Below are 24,293 nucleotides of genomic sequence, written 5' to 3' on the forward strand. Positions count from 1 at the left end.
ATCCTTAAGTGACTCTAGACAAATTGTGGTAGATGAATGTCTTATTTATAAAAAATGGGTAATTGATTGCACCTTTTAATTCCTGATATTATGAAAATAAAAATACCATTTGATAAGGAATTTATTTGCTGGATTGTGTATTTACCATGCTAAATTTGTTAACTGATGACTATTTATGTGCCAAATCTATCCTCAATACAATGACTATTGGGAAAATACACACAGGTAGCAGATACCAGTCCTCTAGAGTGTCTGAATTCACAGAAGTATTTTTAACCAATAAGAAGTCATCAAAGAAAATGCAAAAATGCATCATTTTGTTTAATGTTCCTATAATTTTTCTCCCGAGTTTTGCTCACTCAATTAGTCGGAGGCTATTCCTGGAGACCCCCATCCTGGAGGGTTGGTAACCTGTAATTTGTGGGTTGAGTTTAAAAGTCTGGGAATCCGTGAACATTCAGGTCACTTGGAGAGCAACACTACCAATCGCTCACAAAATAGGCAAAGACAACCCACTGGCTGCTGGGTGCTACCTCTTTGTTGGCTCCTTATGGTTTGGCACACCCATGGAAGGCAATGGTGAGGTCACAGCTGGAGTCATGTGCACAGTTCTGGTCGCCACATTATAGGGAGGATGTGATTGCACTGGAGCGGGTGCAGAGGAGATTCACCAGGATGTTGCCTGGGATGAAACATTTAAGTTATGAGGAGAGGTTGGATAGACTTGGGTTGTTTTCGTTGGAGCAGAGAATATTGAAGGACGATCTGATCGAGGTGTACAAGATTATGAGGGGCATGGACAGGGTGGATAGGGAGCAGCTGTTCCCCTTAGCTGAAGGGTCAGTCACAAGGGGACATAAGTTCAAGGTGAGGGGCAGGAGGTTTAGGGGGGATGTGAGGAAAATCTTTTTTACCCAGAGGGTGGTGACGATCTGGAATGTGCTGCCTGGGATGGTGGTGGAGGTGGGTTGCCTCACATCCTTTAAAAAGTACCTGGATGAGCACTTGGCACATCATAACATTCAAGGCTAAGGGCCAAGTGCTGGTCAATGGGATTAGGTAGGCAGGTCAGATGTTTCTCACGTGTCGGTGCAGACTCGATGGGCCGAAGGGCCTCTTCTGCACTCTGTGATTGGTGTGGCCAATATGGAAGGCTGGGGAGCAGTGATCTTTGAGAAGGGTTTAACTTATGGCTTGAGATAGAGGTAAGTTGATCCTGCAAGAGACAGCATTTACAACCTTGCATGTTTTCATCTTCCAAATACCAACATTTCACCCTCAAAAATTGCTCAGGTGCCGGTTTTGCCAATACAAAAGATGGCTTCCAGCCGGGGATCGCCAGTATCAAAAACGGGCGTGCGCCCGTTTGCCAGTATAAAAGATGGTGGCCCGGCTGGTGTGGCCTCTAGCGCAGGCGCAATCCTCCCGGGCCAACGGTTTGATTGACGCAGCAGTTAACCAATAGATAACGGCGTTCTTGACGTCACGCCGCCATGTGGCCCAATCAGTGCGAGGTGGCGGAGTCGCCACGTGAGAGCGGGAGAAGATGGCGGCGCCGCTCAACCAGCAACAACAACAACAGCAACAACTGGCGGCCCAGGCCCAGGCCCAGGCCCAGGCTCAGGCTCAGGTTCAGGTCCAGCAACAGCAGCAGCAGCTCGTCCAGGCCCAGCAGCTGGCCGCAGCTCAGGCCCAGGCCGGTCAGCCGGCGTTGCCACAGCAACAACAACAACAGGCCCAGCAACAGGACGACCCTGTGGCCAAATTCAAACTCCTGATCCCGCAGCTGAAGGACTCTCTTCAGGTAACGGCCTGGGAGGGTCAGTGAGACCCATGGCCATCTGGAGTCAAGGGTCAGTGGGATCCATGACCATCTATGGTCAAGGGTCAGTGGGACCCATGACCATCTGGGGTCAAGGGTCAGTGGGATCCATGGCCATCTGGGTCAAGGGTCACTGGAACCCATGGCCATCTGGGGCCAACAGTTAGTGGTATCCATCGGCTATCTGGGGTCCAGGGTTAGTGGGATCCATAGTCATCTGGGGTCAAAGGTCAGTGGGATCTCAGCATCCTTGGGTCAGAAATCCATGACCATTCAGGGGTTAAGGGTCAGTCTGATCTGTGGCAGTGGGAGTATCAGTCAGTGGGGTCCATTGGGAATAGGGATCAAATGTCAGTGAGGCCCCTGATCATTCAGACTGGTAAAGGAACTGGTTAATTAGTTTATTCTTTCATTGGATGTGTGTGTCGCTGGCAAGGCCAGTGTTTCTTGCCCATACTTAATTGCCCTTGAGAAGGTGGTGTTGAGCTGCCTTCTTGAACCATTGTCGTCCATGTGTTGTAGGTACACTCACAGTGCTGTTAGGGAGAGTTCCAGGATTTTGGAAGTGACAGTGAAGGAACGGTGATATATTTCCAAGTCAGGATGGTGAGTAACTTGGAGGGAAACTTGCAGGTGTTGGTGTTCCCATGCGTCTGCTGCCCTTGTCCCTCTAGATGGCAGAGGTCATCAGTTTGGCAGATGCTGTCAAAGGAGCCTTGATGAGTTGCTGCAGTGCATCTTGTTCATGGTACACATTGCTGCCACTGTGCGTCAGTGATGGATGAGGTGCCATTCAAGTGTTGAACTTCTTGAGTGTTGTTGGAGCTGCACTCTTTCAGGCAAGTGGGAAGCACTCTATCACACTTTTAACTTGATGATGATGATGATGATGAATAGCTTTTGCGAAGTCATGAGGTTAGATACTTAGTGCACAGTTCTGAATCTCTGACCTGCCCTTGTAGCTACAGTATTTATAGGGCTGGTTCATCACTTGCTGATGATCAAGAGTAAGCTGCTGAGTAGTAATTGGTGGGTTTGAATTTGTGCTGATTATGTGGACAGCACATACCTGGGCAATTTTCCACATAGTCAGGTAGGTACTAGTGTTGTAGGTGTACTGGAACAGCTTGGCTAGAGAACAGCAAGTTCTGGAGCACAGCACCACTGCAGGCAAGTTGTCAGCGCTCATAACCTTTGCAGTATCCAGTGCCTTCAGCCCTTTCTTGATATCATGCAGAGCGAATCAAATTGGCTGAAGATTGACATCTATGATGTTGGGGACCTCGGGGAGGCCAAGATGGATCATCCACTCAGCACTTCTGGCTGAAGATTACTGCAAATGCTTCAGCCTTGTCTTTTTCACTGATTTGCTTGGCTGTCCCATCATTGAGGATGGGGATATTTGTCAAGCCGCCTCCTCCAATGAGTTGTTAATTGTCCACCACCATTCGCGACGGGATGTGGAAGGACTGCAGAGCTTAGATCTGATCCGTTGGCTGTGCTGATCTGATCCGCTTAGCTCTGCCTATCACTTGCTGCTTATGCTGTCTGGCATGCAGGTAGTTCTGTGTTGTAGCTTCACCAGGTTGAGTCCTCATTTTTAGGTATGCCTGGTGCTGCTCCTGGTATGCCCTCTTCATTGAACCAGGGTTGATCCCCTGGCTTGATGGTAGTGGTAATGTGGGGGATATGCCGGGCCATGAGGCTACAGATTGTGGTTGAATACAATTCTGCAGCTGCTGATGGCCCACAGCGCCTCATGGATGTCCAATCTTGAGTTGCTAGATTTGTCCTAAATTTATCCCGTTTAGCACGGTGGGAGTGCCACACAACACGACGAAGGGTATCCTCAATGTGAAGACAGGACATTGTCTCCACAAGGACTGTGTGGTGGGCACTCCTACAAATCCTGTGATGGACAGATGCATTTGCAACAGGTAGCTTGGTGAGGATGAAGTCAAATAGGTTTTTAACCTCATGTTCATTCTCTCACCGCCTGCTGCAGTCCCACTTTGGCTGATATAGAGTCATAGAGCACAGGCCCTTCGGCCCATTGTGTCCATGCTAGTCATCAAGCCCCTATCTACTCTAATCCCATTTTCCAGCACTTGGCCCATAGCCCTGTATGCTATGGCATTTCAAATGTTCATCTAAATACTTGTTAAATGTTCTGAGGTTTCCTGCCTCTATCCCCCACCTCAGGCAGTGAATTCCAGATTCCCCCCACCCTCTGGGTGAAAATCTTTTTCCTCAAATCCCCTTTAAACCTCCTGCCCCCTTACCTTAAACCTATGCCCCCTTGTTATTCACCCCTCCACTAAGGGGAAAAGTTTCTTCCTATCTACTCTATCTGTGCCCCTCATAATTTTGTATACCACTATCAGGTTCCCCCCCACCCAGCCTTCTCTGCTCCAAAGAAAACAAAAAACTATCCAGTCTCTCTTCATAGCTGAAACGCTGCAGCCCAGGCAACATTCTGGTGAATCTCCTCTGCACCCTCTCCAGTGCAATCACATCCTTCCTATAATGTGGTGACCAGAACTGCACACAGTACTCCAGATGTGGCCTAACTAACATTTTATACAGCTCCATCATAACCTCCTTGCTCTTGTATCTGTTCTTTAGGACTCGGCCAGCTCAGTCAGTACTGGTGTTATCGAGCCACTCTTGGTGATAGGTATTAAAATCCCCCGCCCAGAGTACTTTCTGTGTCCTTGCCACCCTGAGTGCTTTCTCCAAGTGGTGTTCAACATGGAGAAGTACTGATTCAGCAGCTAAGGGAGGGCAATAAGTGGTAATCAGCAGGAGGCTTCCTTGCCTGTGTTTGACCTGATGCCATGAGACTTCATGAGGTCTGGAGCCGATGCTGAGGATTCCCCAGGGCAACTCCGTTCCCATTGTATACCACCTCTGCTGGGTCTGTCCTGCCAGTGGGAAAGGACATACCCAAGGATGGTAATGAGGGTCTCTAGGACACTGGCTGTAAGTTATGATTGATTTGTGTATGACTATGTCAGGCTGTTGCTTGACTAGTTTGTGAGACAGCTTTCCCAATTTTGATACAAGACCCCAGATGTTCATAAAGAAGACTTCATTGGGTTTACAGGGCTGATGTGTCTTTGTTCTATCTGTTGCCTAGATCAGTGCTGGATGGAGTGTCTGATTTTAATCTTGACTAGTCTGTGAGACAGCTCTCCTAATTTTGATTAGGTCCGGTTTTAATCTTATTTGACTTTTCTGTTGTGATTTGGTACAATTGAGCAGCTTGCTAGGCCTGAAAGGAATGAGTGAACCAGACGAGTTTTTACAGCAATCTGGTCACTTTGTAATCCTCATCAGCATCCTGGAGGTTACCATTGACCAGAAAATGAACTGGAACATCCATATAAGTACTGTGGCTCCAAGAGTAAGTCAGAGGCTGGGAATTCTGCAGAGAGGAACTCACCTCCTGACCCCCCAAAGCCTGTCCACCATCCACAAGGCTCAAATCCGTTGGAACACTCTGCAGTTGCCTGGATGAGTGCAGCTCCTACAACACTCAAGCTTGACACCGTCCAGGACAAAGCAGCTCACTTGTTTGGCACCCCATTCACCACCTTAAACATTCACTCCCTCCACCGCCACCTCACAGTGGCAGCAGTGTGTACCATCTACAAGAGGCATGGCAACAACTCACCATGGCTCCTTTGACAGCACCTTCCAAACCCATGACCTCTACCACCTAGAAGGACAAGGGCAGCAGATACTTGGGAACACCACCACCTGCAAATTCCCCCAAGACATACACCGTCCTGACTTGGAAATATATCTGAAGAAGAGCCACACGGACTCAATGTTAACTCTGTTTCTCTCTCTACAGATGTTGCCAGACCTGCTGAGCTTTTCCAACATTTTCTGTTTTTATATTAGAACTATATCACCGTTCCTTCACTGTCGCTAGGTCAAAATCCTGGAATTCCTTCCCTAACAGCACTGTGGGTGTTCCTACACCACATGGACTGCAGCGGTTCAAGAAGGCAGCTCACCACCACCTTCTCAAGGGGCAGTTAGGGATGGGCAATAAATGATGGGCTATCCAGCAATGCCCACATCATGTGAATGAATAAGTAATTAGAAAAATTTAGAAACAGAACACTATGGCACAGAAAGGGACTGTCACGAGACTAGCTCTTCACTCTAGATTTAGTGAATTAATTGAGTTTAAATTTTCCCAGTTACCCTGGTTGGATTTGAACTGAAGCCTGGGTTGCTGGATCACTAACCCAGTAACATTACCACTATACTACTGTCCCCCATATTGTGCAGTTTTCATTCATATGATCTTTTGGTGTCATGTTTTCTAATGATTTCATGTTGTAAGTGATTTCCCAATTTAAGGAAATCTAGGCTTTAAAAGTTAGCATACTGACCTAGCTCAGGGTGGGGGGGTGGTGTGATTAAAGGTTGCGATGTTGTCTGTCTCTATGAGCTCTGTGGGCAACAGTGTCACTGCACAGTGCAGTGGAGCTTTTGTGTGTATCTGTATAAACTTCACTGTAGTGTGAGTGTAGCTTAGCCCCTTGACCTGAAGTGGAAGTGAGTTCCTGAAATTTTCAACTTGGCAGCCAAGCCAAACTTCCAGATTCATTCTGCTCTCACTGTGTTGCTGTGTTATGTAAAAGGCTGTGTATGTGGCTGCTAACTAAATCTGACCATGTCACTGATAACTTTGCGTTTACTTTCTAGAATCTCATGAGGATTGCAGCCCTGAACTTGTCCCAAAACACAACCATAGACAACGGACAGTGAGTATCATTTTTAATAAAGGAGTAAGGCAGAGGGGCATCTAACAGCTGTTAAAGAGAAACACCTCAGCTGCCTGTCCTCTGTTCTGGTATTGCCTTCTCTTTGTTCCTGTTAAAGTGTGCCTGTGTGGTCCAGGATCATCAGCCTATATGGGGTTGGATTGACTGGGATGGGTGGGTGGGGAGGTACAGTTGGTTAGTCTGTGAGTTTCCCTCCCCGTAAGTGTAGGGCGATAATTACGTCAAACAGTGAGGGGTTTGCACTGTGTAGCAACCAGGCAGCACACAGCAGCCGTCTTCCAAATGTGAGATGGAACAGACTTGAGGGGCTGAATGGCCTCCTCCTGTTCTTATATTTGTATATAGAAATGGGATGGAGGGATTGTACTATGAGGAAAGATTGAGGAGACTGAGCCTGTATTCTCTAGAGTTTAAAAGAATGAGACATTGAAGCATACAAAATTCTTAAAGAGCTCGACAGGGTAGATGCAGGAAGGTTGTTTCCCTTGGCTGGTGGGGGGGGGTTGGAGTCTAGGAGGAATTTCTTCACTCAGAGGGTGGTGAATCTTTGGAATTCTCTACCCCAGAGGGCTGTGGAAGTGCAGTCGTTGAGTATGTTCAAGGCAGAGCTTGATAGATTTCTAAATAGTAAAGATATCAAAGCAATTGGGGATAGTGAGGGAAAATGGCATTTAAGTAGACGATCAGCCATGATCGAGTTGAATGGCTTAGTAGGCTCAAGGGGCCGAATGGCCTACTCCTGCTCCTATTTCCTGTCTTCCTATGTCCTATGATCAGAGTTGGCTGCAGGGTTGTTACAGTTAGATCTATCAGTGCTGGTGGTAGGCCCGAGGAGAGGAATTATCAGCCTGTCACAACAGGGCTGATTCACCAGCCTTGGATGTCCAGCAGAGACTCACACATGGAGAACAGCCACTAGGGTGAGGCACAGGCGTCTGTGGAACCAGGACCCCAGCAAAAGTCAGCTTCTTGAGGACAGGAAAGAGTTAATCGCAAGATGAAATCCGCCTGGCGTTGCTGGAAAGGTCAAAGATTATAGAATGAAATCACAGCCATCCAGCACCTTCCTCTGTGCCCCTCACTGAGGTGTTAGTAACTTAGATCAGATGCTGAGCTCAATTCACCCCCTGCTGCTCTCTTACCAGCTGCTTCTGTGGCACAAACTTTCTACTCAAGATCCCCAGTTTTTGTGAATTTAATCAACATTGGCCCAGGAGTGTGGAACAATTTCCATTTCAGACACCTGCAATGACATGCAGCATAGGAACGTAAAAAAATAGGAGCAGGAGTAGGCCCATTCAGCTCTTCGAGCCTGCTCTGCCTTTCAGTAAGATCATGGCTGATTGTCAACCTTAACTCCACTTTTCTGCCTGCCTTTCATAACCCTCAACTCTCTTGTAGAACAAAAATCTGCTTAATTAAACTAATCTGTCTTTTTAACCAATTTATTCATTGAGGAAGTGGGTACCGCTGGCTAGGCCAGCATTTATTGTCCATTCATAATTGCCCTTAATAAGCTGGTGGTGAGCTGCCTTCTTGAACTGTGGTGTAGGAAGGGATCTGTCTAAATCTGTCTAAATGTAAACTGCCCTCTACACTGTTCCATCAAACTAATTTTGTGGTTCTAAGGAAGATGCTGGGCCTTGGAAAATTGTCCCGCTAAGGGGCATGGAATCAGAGCCTGTGGTGAACCCTGGTCTAGAGAGCTACTCAGAGCTTGTGGGGACCCTGGTATAGAGAGTTACTCAGGGCCTATGGGAAACGCTGGTGTAGTCAGTTACTCAGAGCTTGTGGGGAATCCAGGTGTAGAGTTACTTAGTGCCTGTGGGGAACCCTGGTACACTAGAGTTACTCAGGGCCAGTGGGCACCATGGTGTAGAGAATTACTCTGGCCCTGGTGTATAGAGTTACTCAGGTATTGTGGTGAACTCTGATGTAGAGAGTTGCTCAGATACTGTAGGGAACCCTGGTGTCGAGAGTTACTCAGGTACTGTGGGGAACCCTGGTGTAGAGAGTTATTCAGGTACTGTGGGGAACCCTGGTGTAGTTATGCAGTGTCTGTGGGGAACCCTGCTGTAGCTACGCAGAACCTGTGGAGAATCCTGGTGTAGAGATTTGTTCAGGGTCTTTGGGGCACCCTGGTGTAGAGAATTACCTGGGGCCTGTGTGGAACCTGGTATACTAGAGTTACTTAGAGCCAGTAGGGAACTCTAGTGTCGAGAGTTGCTCAGGACTGAGGAGAACTCTGGTATAGGGTTACTCAGCATCTGTGGGGAACCCTGGTGTGGAGGGTTGGTTTTGATGCGTTTTGTCGATTGTGAGTGGGGAAATGCTGCCACCAAGTGGAAATACCAAGAACACACACAGGCTAGAGTTCATTTGTAACATTCCCAGTGGGGCAGAATAAAGGCAGAAATGGATGGAATAAATTCATTCATTAACTGTCATTATCCTTTATCCTCCAGGAAGAGCAATGACACAGCACTGCAGCGGTTTGATAAAAGCTTAGAAGAGTTTTACGCCCTCTGTGATCAGGTGGAGTTGTGCCTGGTGAGTATGGCTAAATTTAAAATCGGGCACTGACCAGACTGTGCTTATCTGAATGGTTCACCAGGTTTTCTCCTCTCCTGACTCCTGTATCAGTCTCCCTGTTAGCTCATCCCTATTTTTACGGACCGAGATGGGAGGAGCGTGCAGTGAATTCTAGTCCCACTTCTCCACAGGTTGTAACAATAGTTTAAATGTTTAATTCACCCACCAAACTAGTCAGTTCTTTACCTTTGGTACCGTTATTTGCAGCCTAAAAGGACTCTAACCAGGCTCCTTCAAGTAAACACAAAAAAATTGATTTATTACAAAACAAACTACTTTTTAAAAACACAAGTTAATAAACTGGTTAACATACAAATTGTAGTTTAGAAGTGTAACGATTTTTCCCTTTTTAAAAAAAGGATCTTCAAACCCTGTTACACTCACACACAAACATGAGACAGGACAAATCAAACACAGGCCCTGCAGTTGCTGGAATATGGGAAAGTTTCTTCTAAAAGGATAAAATTTGAAGAGATCGCGACCCTGCTGATATAACAGAATTCTGGTTGCAGTAGGTCTGGAAGTTCCTTCAGATGCATTTTCTGGTTAAACCGTCCTTGATGAATCTGACTTATCGCAACTTTGCGAACTCTCTAAAGACATGAGTTATTCCAAGGAGATACTTCTGAGGAAGGTTTAACACAAAGATGGAGCAGAGAGAGACAAAGTCAGAGTCTTTTCCTTGCAGCCTGCTTCCAAGGCGGACACAGTCACTCAGACAGAGATTTTAAAGACCAAGATGTTCGAAGAATACTCATCTTAGGCCGGGTGTTTTTAGCCAATCAGCATGAGTCTTTAGCCTGGCAACAGCAGCTCTTTGTTAACTTAGATATACCAAGTATCTCTTTCCTCTCCAGGTATCCTCGGCTGGACATTTACCTTGACTCGTGGTTTCTTGAAGAATGGCAATAATCACAGCCCCGAATTAATATCGCAAACTTTTAAAAATAGCTCAGGAGGAAGAGTGCCCAAAGTTCAATGTCCTTCAAATTTTTTAGCAGAGCTTCCTCACGACATGTCCATCATATACGTTCGCTTGTCCTCCCACCTGAGTCTCACTCTATCACCCCAGCTCCTGGTGATGCATTTGGAAATTGTAGCTATAAAGTGGACCAGCAGCCGCCCCACAGAGTGTGAGTGCCGTACACCAAAGGGTGTCAGCCTCAGAGTTTTCTTTTATTCTTTCACAGGATGTGGGCTCCAGCATTTATTGCCCATCCCTAATTGCCCTTGCGAAGGTGGTGGTGAGCCACCTTCTTGAACCGCTGCAGTCCGGTTTGCAGAGGATAGAAGAATTGGTTGTGTGGTTGATAGTGAGGAAGAAAGCTGTAGACTGCACATGGGCTTAAAGTGGTAAATGGAATTTAATGAAGAGAGTTGTGAGGTCATGCATTTCTGGAGGGTAGAATGGGTAAGGGAGTACACAAGAAATGTGTACTGAGATTCAGATACTGAGATATGTAGAGGAACAGAGAGCCCTTGGAGTGCATGTCCACAGATCCCTGAAGGTAGCAGGGCACAAGTTTGCACAGGATTATACAATGCAGAAACCGGCCATTTGGCCCAGTTAGTCCATGCTAGTCTTTATGCTCCACTCGAGCCTCCTCCCATCTTTCCTCATCTAAATCCACCATCATAAGTTTGCCTAGCTTCCCCTTACTTACATCTGTACTATTTGCTTCAACTATCCTGTTATAAAAGTTTCACCTTCTCACCACTCTCTGGGTAAGGAAGTTTCTGCAGAAATCCCTATTGGATTTCTTGGGGACTGCCTTATATTGACAGCCTCTAGTTATGCTCTTCCCCACAAGAGGAAACATTCCTGCTATTTCCACTCCATCAAAACCTTTCACAATTTTAAAGACCTAGATTAGGCCTTTTTCCAAGAGAGTTAGATATGGGATTCTTTCCTTTATTAGCTGATACACAGAGTATAAGAGCAGGGAGGGCATGCCAGAATGAATTGTGTACAGCACTAGTCATTAGACCACAGCTGGAGTACTGCATTCAGTTCTGGTCACCACATTTACAGGAAGGATGTGATCACACTGGGGAGGATACAAGAGCAGATTTAGGAGAATGTTGCCAGAACTGGAGAATTTGAGCTCTGAGGAAAGGTTGGATAGGCTGGGGTTGTTTGCTTTGGAGCAGAGGAGGCCGAGGGGAGGTTTAATTAAGGTATATAAGATTAGGAAGGGGCTGCTTATAGAATGGATTGGATGGATCTATTTCCCTGAGCAGAAAAGGCAATAACCAGGGGACATAGATTTAAATTGATCGAAGGATTAGAGGGGAGTTGAGGAGAAACAGTTTCACCCAGAGGGTGGTGGTGATTTGGAATCCACTGTCTGATAGGATGGGAGATGCAGAAACTGAGGGGGTGGGGGTGATAGGTGGTTATCAGCAGGAGGTGGATTTCCTTGCCCATGTATGACCTGATGCCATGAGATTATATCCCATTGTGCTGCCACCTCTGGTGGGTCTGTTCTGCCAGTGGTACAGGACATACCCAGGGATAGTGATGGTGGTACCTGGGACATTGCCTGTAAGGTTTGATTCGGTGAGTATGACTGTGTCTGGCTGTTGCTTGACTAGCCTGTGGGACAGCTCTCCCTACTTTGGCACAAGCCCAGATATTAATAAGGAGGGCTTTGCTGGTTCAAAGGGTTGGGTGTGCCATTGTTGTTTCCACTGCGTAGGTCAATGCTGGGTGGTCTGTCCAGTTTCATTCCTTTTGTAGCGGTTTTCTACAACTGAGTGGCTTACTAGGCCATTTAAGAGCCACATGTAGGCCAGACCACGTAAGAATGGCAGATTTCCTTCCCTAAAGGATATTAGTGAACTAGATGGGTTTTTATGACAATTGACAATGGTTTCATGGTCACCACCACTGAGACTAACTTCTAGTTCTGGATTTTTACTAATTAATTGATTCCACTAGCTGCCATGGTGGGATTCGAACCCTTGTCTCCAGGGCATTAACTTGGGCCTCTGGATTACTTGTCCAGTGACATTATCACTATGCCACTGCCTTCCTCCAAGGAACTTGAGCCTGGAACCTTCTAACTCAGAGGTGAGAGTATTCCCACTGAGTTAAGGGAGATGAAGAATCAGCCATGTTTCCGACTGCCCTCTCCAATGACTGCTGCTGCCCAGTGGGTAAGCAGACAGGGATTGGACTCAGCTGCAGTGCCCTCCAGGTGGATTAGCTTCAGTGTGGGATGTGGGTGTGTGTGTTTGGTCTCTCTTCCTTTTGATGGTGACTGTACCCCTTCCTTTGCAGAGACTGGCTTTTGAATGTCTTTCCCAGAGCATCGACAGTTGCAAACACTCGCCTAACCTGGTTCCCACTGCAACCAAGCCAGACACCGTGCAGACAGAGAGCCAGTCGTACACTCAGTACCTCAGTATGATCAAGTCGCAGATCTCCTGTGCCAAGGACATTCATAATGCCCTCCTGGAATGCTCAAAGAGGATTGCCAGCAAGGGGCAGATCTGAGTGGCTCCGGGATGCCTTCAATCCCATTCAGGCATTTTTCCTTGAATGTGCAATTCCAGGACTCCAGGCTCGAGCTGCCACAGCGTCTCCCGTCTCCCGTCTCCTGGTGGATTCAGACATGGTCACTCCGGGGCGGGGCTGGGGGTTGGTTGGGGGGGGGGGGGGGGAGAGGGGTGTGAGGTGGGACTAGTGTCAGGTCCTGCTTAACCTCCTGCCTATTCAGTGTACATATTCTCCAAACACTTCCCCTCCTTTTTTGTGGCCGACACTGTCTCTGTCCCTGTTTGTTGGGGCGGGCTGGACTGACATTAGGATTAGGGAAATTTTACAATAAAGGGTCATTGTGTCACCTGCGTTCCATCTAGCATGCGAGTGTAAAACATTCATCTCCTTGAACAGGTTCAACCTGTCCTCTAACTTTACTTTAAGCAGCATGTTCTGAATCAGGAAACTGCATCTCCTGAAGCATTAGCACAAAGGGTGATCTGCACCTTGATAGGTGTATGTTGGACTGAGCGAGGAGGGCACCAGCGAGAGGGTCAGGGCTGAAACTAAATGAAGTTCAACTCAATTTTTATCCTTCCCTGAAAGAAGGGCTGGGAACATAGGCCATTCAGCCCCTTGAGCTTGTTCTGTCATTCAGTTTCAATCATGGCCAACCTTAACTCCATTTGATTTGGAACCCTTCTTAACCTAGCTGGATAAAAATCTGTCGATCTCAGCCTTGAATGTGCTGATTGACCCCCAACATACACAGTCTTTTGGGGGATTAAGTTCTAGATTTCCACCCCCTTTATTTGAAAGTGCTTCCTTATTTTGCCCCTGCACAGCCTCACTCTAATTTTGAGATTTATACCCCATCACCAGAGGAAATAGTTCCTCTCTCTCGGCCGTACTAAATTATTTTATAATTTCAAAAACCTCGATTAAATCACCGCTCAGCTTCTTAAACTCAAGGGAACACAAGTGAAGTTTATGCAACATGTCCTTGTGGTTTAACCCTTTCAGCCAGGCATCCTTTCTGATGCCTTTGACTCTTGCTGGGGTCCAGCTATTGGGTGCCTTGCTTGGGGTGCAGAAGCTGATCTGTGCGGTGCATCTCGCACTACTGGACCATTGCATGAACCCATTCCCACCCTGCAAATGTTTTCCTGGCTCCCCGATGTTTAACTCCCGACGTATAACAACTGTAAATATCCCCTGCTGCTGTGAAATTGTGCAGCAAGCATGAGGAACCCAGCAGCGTGCACGATGGGGGCTCCAGAGTTAATCCTCAATCTGCTGTTGAGGTCTGCTCAGCAACCGATGCCTGATTCCCTCCCAGCTCCGGTGCAGGAAGGACCAAATCTCCGCCGAAGTAAGAGCCAGTTTAACTGGGTCTCGGTTCAGTCAGTGCGTAGTGCAGGAGAGGCTCTGTGTTCATTTATCCAGTTCTTCAGACTAAATGTCCAGATAATGTGAGCATTTCTACAAAGTGGTTTGTTTACATATGCAGCTTTTCAGCCCTGGTGGCATCTTGTGCAGTTTACTTATTACAAACACTTCACATAATAAAGGATAGTTCAAAAAAAAGTATAAGGTCACAATAATGGCTACTGAATGGAGTGATTTAAATGGTTCTGTTGAGTCTCTCTTATATTCTCTCTCTTGCAACCACTGAGTTTCCCTTCCCGGCTCTCTTACTAACCAATATTGTAAATGGTTCCATCACCATGGGTGCCACCGTCTTGCTCAAAGAAAATTTATCCTTTTACTCCTTTATCTTTGTGAATTATTGCCCCACCTCCAACCTCCCTTTCCTTCTCAAAATGCTTCAGCAGCAATGTATACCTGTGCCCATCTTACCTGCAACTCCATTTTTGAACCTCAATGACCTAATGAAGGAACAGCGATATATTTTCAACTATATTTTTCACACACCGTTCTGATTTGGAACTATATTGCCGTTCCTTCAGTGTCACTGGGTCAAATTCCTGAAACTCTTTTCCTAACAGCACTGTGGGTGTTCCTACACCACATGATCTGCAACAGTTCAGGAAGGCAGCTCACCACCGCCTTCTCAAGGCCAATTGGGATGGGCAATAAATGCTGGCCCAGCCAGCGACACTCGCATACCATGAATGAATTTAAAAAGAAAATGCCAGACTGCTGTGTGGCTTGGAAGGGAACTTGCAGGTGGTGGTGTTCTCAAGCGTCTGCTGCCCTTGTCCTTTAAGGTGGTAGAGATTGCGGCTTTGGAAGGCGCCATCAAAGGAACCTTGGTAAGTTACTGCAGTGCTTCTTGCAGATGGTACACACTGCTGCTACTGTACATCGGTGGTGGAGCGAGTGAATGTTTAAGGTGGTGGATGCAGTGCCAGTCAAGCAGGCTGCTTTCTCCTGGGTGGTGTAGAGCTTCTTGAGTGTTGTTGGAGCTGTACTCATTCAGACACTGCTATCAAGCAGCACTTATTCTCCAATAATCTGCTCACTGATCCTCAGTGTCACCATGGCCACTTTGCTCCAGACCTCATTACAGTGAAGAGTATTCCATCATACCCCTGACTTGTACCTTGTAGATGGTGAACATGCTTTGGGGAGTCAATTGCACAGTGCAGAATTCCCAGTCTCTGACCTATATTTGGAGCTACAGTATTTATGTGGCAGGTACAGTTTTTTCTGGTTGGTGGTGACTCCCAGGATGTTGATGGTGGAGGATTTGATGATGGTAATGCTACTGAATATTTAGACTGTCTCTTATTGGAGATGGTCATTGCCTGGCACCTGTGTTACATGAATGTTACTTGTCACTTATCAACCCAAGCCTGACTGTTGTCTAGATAATGCTGCATCCGAGCACAGACTGCTTTATCAAGCAGCGGAGGTGGTTTGGCTAGGACACTGCTCTGAGGAACTCCTAAAGCAGTGTCCTGGATTGAGATAATTGGCCTCCAGCAACCACAGCCATCTTCCTTTGTGCTCAGTATGATTGCAGCCAGTGGAGAGTTTTATCCCTGATTCCCATTGACTTCAATTTTCCTCGGGCTCCTTGACGCCACACTTGGTCCTTGCTGTCAAGGGCAGTCACTCTCACCTCACCTCTGGTGTTCAGCTCTCTTGTCCATGTTTAGACCAGGGCTGTAATGAGATCAGGAGTAGAGTGTCCCTGGCAGAATCCAAACTGAGCATCAGTGAGCAGGTTATTGGTGAATAAGTGCTACTTGATAGCTCTGTCGATGACACCTTCCATCACTTTGCTGATGATTGAGAGTAGACTGATGGGGCAGTAATTGGCTTGATTGGATTTGTTCTGCTATTTATGTACAGGACAAAGCTGGCAAATTTCCACATTGTTGGGTAGATGCCAGTGTTCTAGCTGTAATGGAATAGCTTGGCTAGGGGCATGACAAGTTATGAAGCACAGGTCTTCAGTACTATTGCCAGAATATTGTCAGGGCCCATAGCCTTTGCAGTATCCAGTGCCCTCAGCATTTTCTTGATATCACCTGGAGTAAATCTAATTGGCTGAAGACAGACATTTGTGATGCTGGGGACCTCAAGGGGAGGCTGAGATGGATCATCTACTCGACACTTCTGGCTGAAGATTGTTGTAAATGCTTCAGCCTTGTTCTATGCACTAATGTGTTGGGCTCCACCATCACTGAGGATGGGGATGTGTTTGGAGCCCCCTCCCATTACTGTTTAATTGTCCAGCACAACTGGAAATGACAGGACTACAGAGCTTTGATTTGATACATTGGTTGTGTGATTGCTTAGCACTGTCTATAGCATCTTGCTTCCACTGTTTAGCATGTATGTAGTCCTGTGTTGTAGCTTCAGTACATTTCTATGTACACCTTATGCTAATGCTGAGATGTCTATGCCTCTGTATCTATATGTACATGTGTGTGCATGCGCGACTATGTTGAGAGTTGTATTCCACGAGCATTGTATTGGAGTGCAGCCAGGGACCTATAGACCCAATGATAGTGCAGCACTGAAGTGATTGACCCCAGTGTGAATGCTGCTGGGTTCCAGGCATTGCATAATTCAGTGAGTCAGATTGGAACAGTGTGCAGACTGTACAGTACAGCCTGTTCCTCATGTGTGGAACATCTGGAACAGACCCAGCTTGGGGCTAAATGTTAAAAAAAGGTACAAAACACCCAGCGCTGAAAGCATCTAGAACCAGCCGTCCCAGGAATGCTCGTTTACTTACTCATCATCAGTCCCAATATTCTGTTGTGGGATCTCTGACTTACTTTGAATGGAAATTTCCCAAACTGTAAGGGGCTTGATGTGGAAAATAACTGAACTCAACCTTGGTTTCATTGTTTGCTCACTATCTCTCACTGGAGTACAGACTGTTCTAGTACCAGGCTCTGCCTTTCATTTGGGTACAGACTGTACCAGTGCCAGGCACTATCTCTCACTGGGGTAGAGACTATATCAGTGCCAAGCAGTCTCTCAGTGGGATACAGGCTGGGTCAGTGCCAGGCACTGTCTCTCGCTGGGGTACAGACTGTGTCAGTGCCAGGTGCTGTCTCTTAGTGGGATACAGGCTGGGTCAGTGCCAGGCACTGTCTCTCACTGGAGTGCAGGCTGTGTCAGTTCCAGGCACTATGTCTCACTGGGGTACAGACTGTATCAGTGCCAGGCACTGTCTCTCAGTGGGATACAGGCTGGGTCAGTGGTCAGTGCCAGGCACTATCTCTCACTGGATTGCAGTTGTGTCAGTGCCAGGTGCGGTATCTCACTGGGGCACAGACTGTGTCAGTGCCAGGCACTGTCTTTCGCTGGGTCTGAGAGTGTGTCAGTGCCAGGCACTGTTTCTCACTGGGGCACAGATTGTATCAATGCCAGGCACTGTGTCACAGGGGTACAGACTGTACCAGTGCCAGGCACTGTCTCTCACTGGGGTAGAGACTATATCAGTGCCAAGCACTGTCTCTCAGTGGGATACAGGCTGGGTCAGTGCCAGGCACTGTCTCTCACTGGGGTGCAGACTGTGTCAGTGCCAGGTGCTGTCTCTCAGTGGGATACAGGCTGGATCAGTGCCAGGCACTGTCTCTCACTGGAGTGCAGGCTGTGTCAGTGCCAGGCACTGTGTCTCACTGGGGTACAGACTGTATCAGTGCCAGGCACTGTCTCTCAGTGGGATACAGGCTGGGTCAGTGCCAGGCACTGTCTCTCACTGGAGTGCAGTTGTGTCAGTGCCAGGTGTGGTATCTCACTGGGGCACAGACTGTGTCAGTGCCAGGCACTGTCTTTCACTGGGTCTGAGACTGTGTCAGTGCCAGGCACTGTTTCTCACTGGGGCACAGATTGTATCAATGTCAGGCACTGTGTCACAGGGGTACAGACTGTGTCAGTGCCCAGGCACTGTGACACACTGGAGTACAGACTGTATCAGAGCCAGGCACTGTGTTACACAGTGGTACAGACAGTATCAGTGCCAGGCACTGTGTCACACTGTGGTGCAGACTGTGCCAGTGCCAGATACTGTGTCTTAATGGGGTTCAGACTGTGTCAGTGCCAGGTGCTGTCTCTCACTGGGGTAGAGACTATATCAGTGCCAGGCACTGTCTCTCACTGGGGTACAGACTGTATCAGTACCAGACACTGTCTGTCAGTGGAGTGCAATTGTGTAAGCGCCAGGTGCTGTATCTCACTGGGCTACAGACTGTACCAGTGCCAGGCACTGTCTCTCACTGGGGTAGAGACTATATCAGTGCCAAGCACTGTCTCTCAGTGGGATACAGGCTGGGTCAGTGCCAGGCACTGTCTCTCACTGGGGTACAGACTGTGTCAGTGCCAGGTGCTGTCTCTCAGTGGGATACAAGCTGGGTCAGTGCCAGGCACTGTCTCTCACTGGAGTGCAGGCTGTGTCAGTGCCAGGTACTATGTCTCACTGGGGTACAGACTGTATCAGTACCAGGCACTGTCTCTCAGTGGAGTGCAATTGTGTAAGCGCCAGGCACTGTCTCTCACTGGGGTACAGACTGTATCAGTGCCAAGCACTGTCTCTCAGTGGGATACAGGCTGTGTCAGTGCCAGGCACTGTCTCTCACTGGGGTACAGACTGTATCAGTACCAGGCACTGTCTCTCAGTGGAGTGCAATTGTGTAAGCGCCAGGTGCTGTATCTCACTGGGGTACAGACTGTGCCAGTGCCAGGCACTGTCTCTCGCTGGGGTACAGACTGCCAGTGCCAGGCACTGTATTTCACTGGGGTATAGGCAGCGTCAGTGCCAAGCCATCTGTCACAGGCATTCAGACTGTGTCAGTGTCAGGTGCTGTCTCTCACTGGGGTACAGACTGTATCAGTGCCAGGCACTGTGTCACATTGGGGTACAGACTGTGCCAGTGCCAGGCAGTGTCTCTCACTATAGTGCCGACTATGTCAGTGCCAGACACTGTGTCTCGCTGGAGTGCAATTGTGTCAGTGTCAGGTGCTGTATCTCACTGGGGCACAGACTGTGTCAGTGCCAGGCACAGGCTCTGTTAATGCCAGGCGGCGATTTCCACTCGGATACAACTTTGAGTCTCAGGGGCATACAGCAGTTCTGAACTCTACACTCAAACTAGGCCATGGCAAAGTATTTCTCTGAAACATCCAAGAAAATGAAATGGTGAGTCTCCACAGCTAAATGATCAAGAGTTTCTGTGGAATCAATGTGATTAATGCAATCAGTGCGATAAACTTTCTATCTGCATGGTTGGGGATGTTTGATGGGGACAGTGTAGAGGGAGCTTTAAACTGTATCTAACCCAGTGCTGTACCTGTCCTGGGACTGTTTGATAGGGACAGTTTAGGGGGAGCTTTACTCTTTATCTAACCCCGTGCTGTACCTGTCCTGGGGATGTTTCATGGGGACGGTGTAGAGGGAGCTTTACTCTGTATCTAACCCCGTACTGTACCTGTCCTGGAGTGTTTGATGGGGACAGTGTAGAGGGAGCTTTACTCTGTATCTAACCCTGTGCTGTACCTGTCCTGGGAGTGTTTGATGGGGACAGTTTAGAGGGAGCTTTTCTCTGTATCTAACCCCGTGCTGTACCTGTCCTGGGAGTGTTTGATGGGGACAGTGTAGAGGAAGCTTTACTCTGTATCTAACCCTGTGCTGTACCTGTCCTGGGAGCGTTTGATGGGGACAGTGTAGAGGGAGCTTTACTCTGTATCTAACCCTGTGCTGTACCTGTCCTGGGAGCGTTTGATGGGGACAGTGTAGAGGGAGCTTTACTCTGTATCTAACCCCGTGCTGTACCTGCCCTGGGAGTGTTTGATGGGGAGTGTAGAGGGAGCTTTACTCTGTATCTAATCCCGTGCTGTACCTGTCCTGGGAGTGTTTGATGTGGACAGTGTAGAGGGAGCTTTACTCTGTATCTAATCCCGTGCTGTACCTGTCCTGGGAGTGTTTGATGTGGACAGTGTAGAGGGAGATTTACTCTGTATCTAACCCCGTGCTGTACCTGTCCTGGGAGTGTTTGATGGGGACAGTGTAGAGGGAGATTTACTCTGTATCTAATCCCGTGCTGTACCTGTCCTGGGAGTGTTTGATGGGGACAGTGTAGAGGGAGATTTACTCTGTATCTAATCCCGTGCTGTACCTGTCCTGGGAGTGTTTGATGGGGACAGTGTAGAGGGAGCTTTACTCTGTATCTAACCCCGTGCTGTACCTGTCCTGGGAGTGTTTGATGGGGACAGTGTAGAGGGAGCTTTACTCTGTATCTAACCCCGTGCTGTACCTGTCCTGGTAGTGTTTGATAGGGACAGTGTAGAGGGAGATTTACTCTGTATCTAATCCCGTGCTGTACCTGCCCTGGGAGTGTTTGACGGGGACAGTGTAGAGGGAGCTTTACTCTGTATCCAACCCAGTGCTGTATCTGTCCTGGGAGTGTTTGATGGGGACAGTGTAGAGGGAGCTTTACTCTGTATCTAACCCCGTGCTGTACCTGCCCTGGGAGTGTTTGATGGGACAGTGTAGAGGGAGCTTTACTCTGTATCTAACCCTGCGCTGTACCTGTCCTGGGAGTGTTTGATGGGGACAGTGTAGAGGGAGCTTTACTCTGTATCTAACCCTGTGCTGTACCTGTCCTGGGAGTGTTTGATGGGGACAGTGTAGAGGGAGCTTTACTCTGTATCTAACCCCATGCTGTACCTGTCCTGGTAGTGTTTGACGGGGACAGTGTAGAGGGAGCTTTACTCTGTATCTAACCCAGTGCTGTACCTGCCCTGCGAGTGTTTGACGGGGACAGTGTAGAGGGAGTTTTACTCTGTATCTAACCCCGTGCTGTCCCTGTCCTGGGAGTGTTTGGTGGGAGTGGCCATGGCCTGGTTTGTGAGTGTAGAGTTCAGAACTGCTGTCTGCCCCTGAGACTCAAGGCTGTACCCAAGTTTAAATCACTGCCTGGTATTGACATAACCTCTGCCCGGCACTGACACAGTCTGCACCCCAGGTCAGAGGGAGCTTTAATCTGTATCTAACCCCGTGCTGTACCTGCCCTGGGAGTGTTTGATGGGGACGGTGTAGAAGGAATTTTACTCTGCTTTTATTGCCAAGTCCGATCAATAAAAAATTCCCTGCTCTCCTCCCCCTGGACATATCTGTGTGCCTGAGTACTTCTCAGAAACAGGCAGTGAGTTACAGATCAGTTTGTATCACACTGAGCTTTAGAACTGGCAGCAAAGTGTCCAACATGACTTATCATGGGCACATTCTGATTTACCAAGCGCCACTCGCCATCAGACCAGGTACCTGTGGTCTGCCCTTGCCCTTTTCCCTGAAATTGAGCCTAGCATCTGTTTGATGCCGTGAGGCAGCCAGTCCATTACCCCCCAAGAGTTGGTGTTGGGCTAAAGGACACATGGGACGTTTGGGGTCTAACAAGCATCTTTTAAAGGGACCACTTCAGTCCTCAAGAAATGGTCAATTAAAAATACAGGTTCATGAGCATCTCATCCTCATGTTAAAATCGCAGATCACTAGCAGCTAACACCCCCTCTCTGTCTCCCTCACCCTCCCTATACCAGTCGCCTTCCATGTCTCGCTCACCCAGTCATTCCTCTCTTACTTCCCCCTCCCCCTCTCTCACTCACCTGACCCCTGGTCACGCCATCTGTTTCCTCGTCTTTCGAGGGTGACCACTGATGCACCTCCTGAAAACTGGCACTCCCCCCAGCAGCACTCGCGCTGCCTCTTTGCCGAGATGCAGCCCCTTTAAGAACGAGAAGCTCACTCTACATCGTCATCTGTATGTAAACGGGGGAAGGGACCCGTGTGGAGGTCAGTTTTTGGGGCAGGCAGAGCTTCTCGGGCTCAGTGCAGGGTGCTGACAAAGGCACTGGGACCTGGATAGGAGGGGCCGGGTCCCAGACAGGTACAGGCCAGGTTCATATGTCATGGTGGGAATCACACACAACGGCCTGTTTGTAAACTCTCACACTCCAATGAAGATAAACAATTGTGGTTCCTGGAGGTTTTTCAAAATAAAATACTGGACATAAAGGCATCCAGTACAAGACTGGGGCCAGACCAGCTGACCGTCAGTATAAAACCAGACGAATGGCCACCCTGAACGTCACCTCCTCTGCCCCAATAACAACGCGCCTTTAAATGCTCTTTCTGAGTGAGCGGCACCCGAGGCATCTCAGTAGGTGGTCACTGCTCACTGGCCTCCTGTAAATGAAGCCTGAGGCCTAACATTGGGAGGGTCACTGCTTTGGTGCATGGTGGACCCCCCCCTCGTCCGGGTGAGATGGTGATCGGGTGGGATGCTGATTGGGTGAATGTCAAGGTTCTGCTGTGGGTACCTCTAGCCTCTCACGCGACCACCAGCCCGCTTTCTCGCCAGCTGCCTCATTACGTAGCTGAGCGGCACAATCCCCCGGAGCTTGGGTACTGTTCCCAGGAGTGCTGGGTGGCAGCCCGTGTGGCCCACAGACAAACTGGCAAACTAATGGCAAACAAAAGGCTAAAAATAGGTGGGTTTAAGGAACCAGTTCTGCAGTGATCAACATTTGAATTAAATACACTGTTCCTGAGAGGGAAATCAGTATTTCCTGTACTGTCTGGGTGTTGCTGAATCTGTTAAGGACCGGCTGTGACTCAGTGCGTGCCAGAATACTGAGAGATTGACAGTGCAACCTGATAAAAACTAAAACAGTGCAACCTGAGGTGGGTTTCGGTGACTGCAGCAGTGGGGAACAATGAGCAGCTGCAACCTGCAGGGGGCACTCCAGGACAGTAAATGCAAACCTCACTCCACTAAAACTCACCAACAAAGTGACAACAACCTGAGGTTGGAACTGAAAAGAAGTAACTGGGAGAAAAGAACCCACTTCTTTTGAGAAAATCAACTTATCGAACGTGAATGGAATGCAAGAAAGTTAAAACAATCAGCTAGCTCGGATATTTAGCTCCCACGAGCTTCATCCGTTGGAAGAATAAGAACTGAGCTGGCCTGGGTCCGAGTTGATGTGATACACATGTCCATGTGCGCTGGACTGAGCTGCAATTGCAGTCAAGGGTCAAGCCCTGCAGGCGCAGTAATGGACTCCTGTTGAGTATGGTTCCCTATTCTCTGGCTCATGCTGTGGACAGTTCGATGCATGCTAGCTTGTGCTAGGTACAGTTCCATGCTCCCTCACACCCTTGCTGTGCTTTAAAGAAGGGCTTCCATTTACTGTGCACGCTCATGTAAAAGTCGAATTTGTGAGACCGGTTCTTTTTTTTTGGGTGAAAAGTCATGGCTTTTCCACGGGTAATATTTCGGAAGGGTTGGCATGCGTGTGTGAGCCGGGCCCAAGTGAACTCCACGCGAAATAGGAGCTGGGGTAGACCATTCGGCCCATCGAGCCTGCTCTGCCATTCAATACGATCATTGGTGATCTAGGGCTTTTCCCGCCCTCTCCCCACGTCCCTTAATTCTTCGAGAGACCCGTCCCAACAAGAACATCACGATGGAATAAAGGGAAAAAAAACTCCCACCGTTCAGATTAATTATCATTTGCAATCTTTAATAATTTGAATAAATAAAAACAAAACTTAACCATATAAATGTTTGAAGCATTTACTTGTATATTTAGAATCAAGTCGAATGAGTAACATGTCCAGGATTACAATTTGCTGCTGAGTGTGTTGGGCTTTGACCCTCTGAAAAGCTAGAGTCAACTTTTAAAAGAGGTGTTTGAAAAATGTGGGCTTTCTGGACCAAAGAGCATGGCGTTGACTTTTGCATGAGTATTAACAATATATGGGGCTTTTTATGAACGTCGGACAGCTCAAAGCACTTTACCTCCAATGAAGTGTCGGTATGGTGATCTGGGAAATGTGGCAGCCAATTTGTGCACAGCAAGCTCCCACAGAAAGCAATGGGCTAATGACCAGATCATTTTTTTTTGTGATGTTGATTGAGGGGTAAATATCGGCCAGGACAATTCCCCTGGTCTTCTTCAAAATAGTGCCACGGGATGTTTCACATTCACCAGAGCAGGCAGATGGGACGTCCCATCCAAAAAAAAAGTGGGCACCTCCGACAGGGTAGCACTCCAGCGGCCAGCCTTGATTTTTTGCGCTCAAATCCTGGTGTGGGACTTG

At 48.0% G+C, this 24,293-nt stretch overlaps 1 protein-coding gene across 1 annotated transcript; it reads left to right on the top strand.

Moving 5' to 3' along the window:
* The first annotated feature begins 1,535 nt into the window (after window positions 1–1,535).
* Window positions 1,536–12,857, top strand: med29 (mediator complex subunit 29). The gene is made up of 4 exons (XM_041179305.1): window positions 1,536–1,804; window positions 6,548–6,606; window positions 9,093–9,177; window positions 12,503–12,857. The coding sequence occupies exons 1-4, from the start codon at window positions 1,547–1,549 to the stop codon at window positions 12,716–12,718; spliced, it is 618 nt and encodes a 205-aa protein (XP_041035239.1). The 5' UTR covers window positions 1,536–1,546; the 3' UTR covers window positions 12,719–12,857.
* Window positions 12,858–24,293: the final 11,436 nt, after the last annotated feature.

The sequence above is a fragment of the Carcharodon carcharias genome, chromosome 34 (assembly GCF_017639515.1).
Source record: "Carcharodon carcharias isolate sCarCar2 chromosome 34, sCarCar2.pri, whole genome shotgun sequence".
NCBI classification, from domain to species: domain Eukaryota; kingdom Metazoa; phylum Chordata; class Chondrichthyes; order Lamniformes; family Lamnidae; genus Carcharodon; species Carcharodon carcharias.